The sequence below is a fragment of the Prunus dulcis genome, unplaced genomic scaffold, assembly GCF_902201215.1.
Source record: "Prunus dulcis unplaced genomic scaffold, ALMONDv2, whole genome shotgun sequence".
Lineage (NCBI taxonomy): Eukaryota > Viridiplantae > Streptophyta > Magnoliopsida > Rosales > Rosaceae > Prunus > Prunus dulcis.
In genome coordinates this window covers 84-2,380 of record NW_023010200.1, presented here as the reverse complement: position 1 = coordinate 2,380, position 2,297 = coordinate 84, and the positions used below count along the sequence as shown (strand labels likewise).

The window sequence follows — 2,297 nt, the reverse complement described above, 5'->3', positions numbered from 1 at the left end:
GATCAAGCAACCTCCAATTTGATTAGGTAATTCCCAATTAGATTAGGTAACTCCCAATTAGGTTAGATAACTCCTAATTAGGTCAAATAATTCCCAAATTGATTTGCCTAATTATTTGACTTCAGGTTTAATTTGGTTCCCACAAACAGTATCTGCATAAGGAATTAGCCAGGAAGAAGTTTTTAATTGTTTCAGATGATGTTTGGGGCACATGTAGCTATGGTCTATGGATGAAACTGCAGTCCCCCTTTCTTGATGGAGCAGTAGGAAGCAAGATCATTGTGTCAACGCGAGATGCAGAAGTTTCGAAAATGATGGGAGCTGGTACTCTAGTTCATAATTTGGAGCCTATGTCAAATGACGTTTGTTTTGAAGTATTTGAGCAGCATGCATTCAGGAATGTTAACAGAGATATATCACCAAATTTCGGGTTACTCAAGGAGAAAATTGTTGCAAGATGCAGTGGATTGCCTTTGGCTGCTAGGACTCTTGGCGGCCTTTTACTTCGTAAAGAGATGAATGAATGGGAGGAAATATTGAACAAAAAATTATGGAGTCTATCAAATGAGCGTGACATACTTCCGGTATTAAGATTAAGCTATCACTATCTTCCTTCACATTTGAAACGATGCTTTGCCTATTGTTCGATACTTCCAAACGATTATGAATTTTGTGAGCAACAATTGATTCTTCTGTGGATGGCGGAGGGTTTGATTCAACCACAACCAGAACATAATAAGCAAATGGAAGATTTAGGAACTGACTATTTTCAGGAGCTCTGATCGAGGTCATATTTCAGAAATCAAGCAATAAAATCGATTTAAAATATGTAATGCATGACCTCGTTGTTGGTTTGGCACAGTGGGCTGCAGGAGATATTTGTTTTAGATTGGAGGACAAGCAAAATAGCGATCATGTACAACTTGGATGTTTTACGAAGGCCCGCCATGCGTCCTACATTTCTGGTAAGTATGATGTGGTTAAAAGATTTGAGGCATTTTCTGAAGTGAAACAATTGCGAACCTTCCTACCACTTTCAAGTGATTATCCTTCGAATTATCTAAGTCGTAAGGTTACTTTTGATTTATTGCCAAAATTGCAATACTTGCGGGTGCTTTCTCTCAATGGCTATCTACTGACTGAGTTGCCAAATTCAATTGGTAAATTGAAGTATCTGCGGTATCTTGATCTCTCGTACACACGGATAGCATGTTTGCCTAAATCAACCACCTCTCTTTACAACTTACAGACATTGATATTGGAAGGTTGTCGTTATTTGGAGGCACTACCTCTTAACTTGAGGAATCTAGTGAATCTGCGTCATCTCAACAATTCAGATGTAGATTCACTGAAAGCAATGCCTCCGCAACTAGGTCGGTTGACGAATCTACAATCTTTGCCTAATTTTGTGGTGGGTAAAGGTAGTGATCAATCGGATATAAGAGAGATAGGGTCCCTATTCCATCTCCAAAGGACATTGCGGCTCTTAAGATTAGAGAATGTGATCGATGCTGAGGATGCACGGAGAGCCAACTTAAAATTCAAGGAGAGACTTGATGAATTGGTGCTAGAATGGTCAGATAATGCACAAGAAACTCAATTAGGCGTGCTTGACAAATTAGAAACTGATAGAATGCTCAAAATTCTGGGCATCAAGGGTTATGCTGGACTAAAGTTTTCGCAATGGATTGGAGATCGTTTATTCTCTACTATGGTTCGTGTAAGCTTAAACAAATGTGAGAACTGTAAAATCTTGCCACCACTTGGACAGTTGCCTTCACTCAAAACGCTCTCTATTAGAGGAATGACTGCAGTGGAAAATGTTGGTCCTGAGTTTTATGGAGAGAGTAGCTTGCCTTTTCCAGTACTAGAGGAACTTCAGTTGGCAAATATGCACAACTGGAAGAAATGGCTTCCTTTCGTACAAGATCAGGTTTTCCCTTGCTTGAAATTGTTTTCAATCAGAAATTGTCCTCAATTGGAGGGCAAGGTGCCCGAGAACCTTGATTCATTAGAAACACTTGGAATTTTTAAATGTGAGGAATTGGTGATTTCAATTTCCAACTATAAACAAATTGGTCGATTATGCATAGATAGCTGCAAAGCGGTAGTGAAGGCAAGTGGGGTTGAGTTTGAGTTATTAGAGTCCTTGCAACTTTCAAATATTTCACATGTGAGATTCCGAACAGGGGAATTGACCGAAGGATTAAGGAAGGTTGCAAATTTTACGATTGGCGGATGTGAGGAGCTGACATCTTCACTGAAGAATGAGGATAGAGTATTGCAACACTTGATTT

At 39.4% G+C, this 2,297-nt stretch overlaps 1 protein-coding gene across 1 annotated transcript; it reads left to right on the top strand.

The window, feature by feature from the left end:
- Positions 1-230: 230 nt before the first annotated feature.
- Positions 231-1,933, top strand: LOC117613185 (putative disease resistance RPP13-like protein 1; the record flags this gene model as incomplete). The annotated part of the gene is made up of 2 exons (XM_034341823.1): positions 231-584; positions 863-1,933. Coding segments are annotated over exons 1-2 (1,425 nt in total), but the record flags the coding sequence as incomplete, so codon positions are not given.
- Positions 1,934-2,297: the final 364 nt, after the last annotated feature.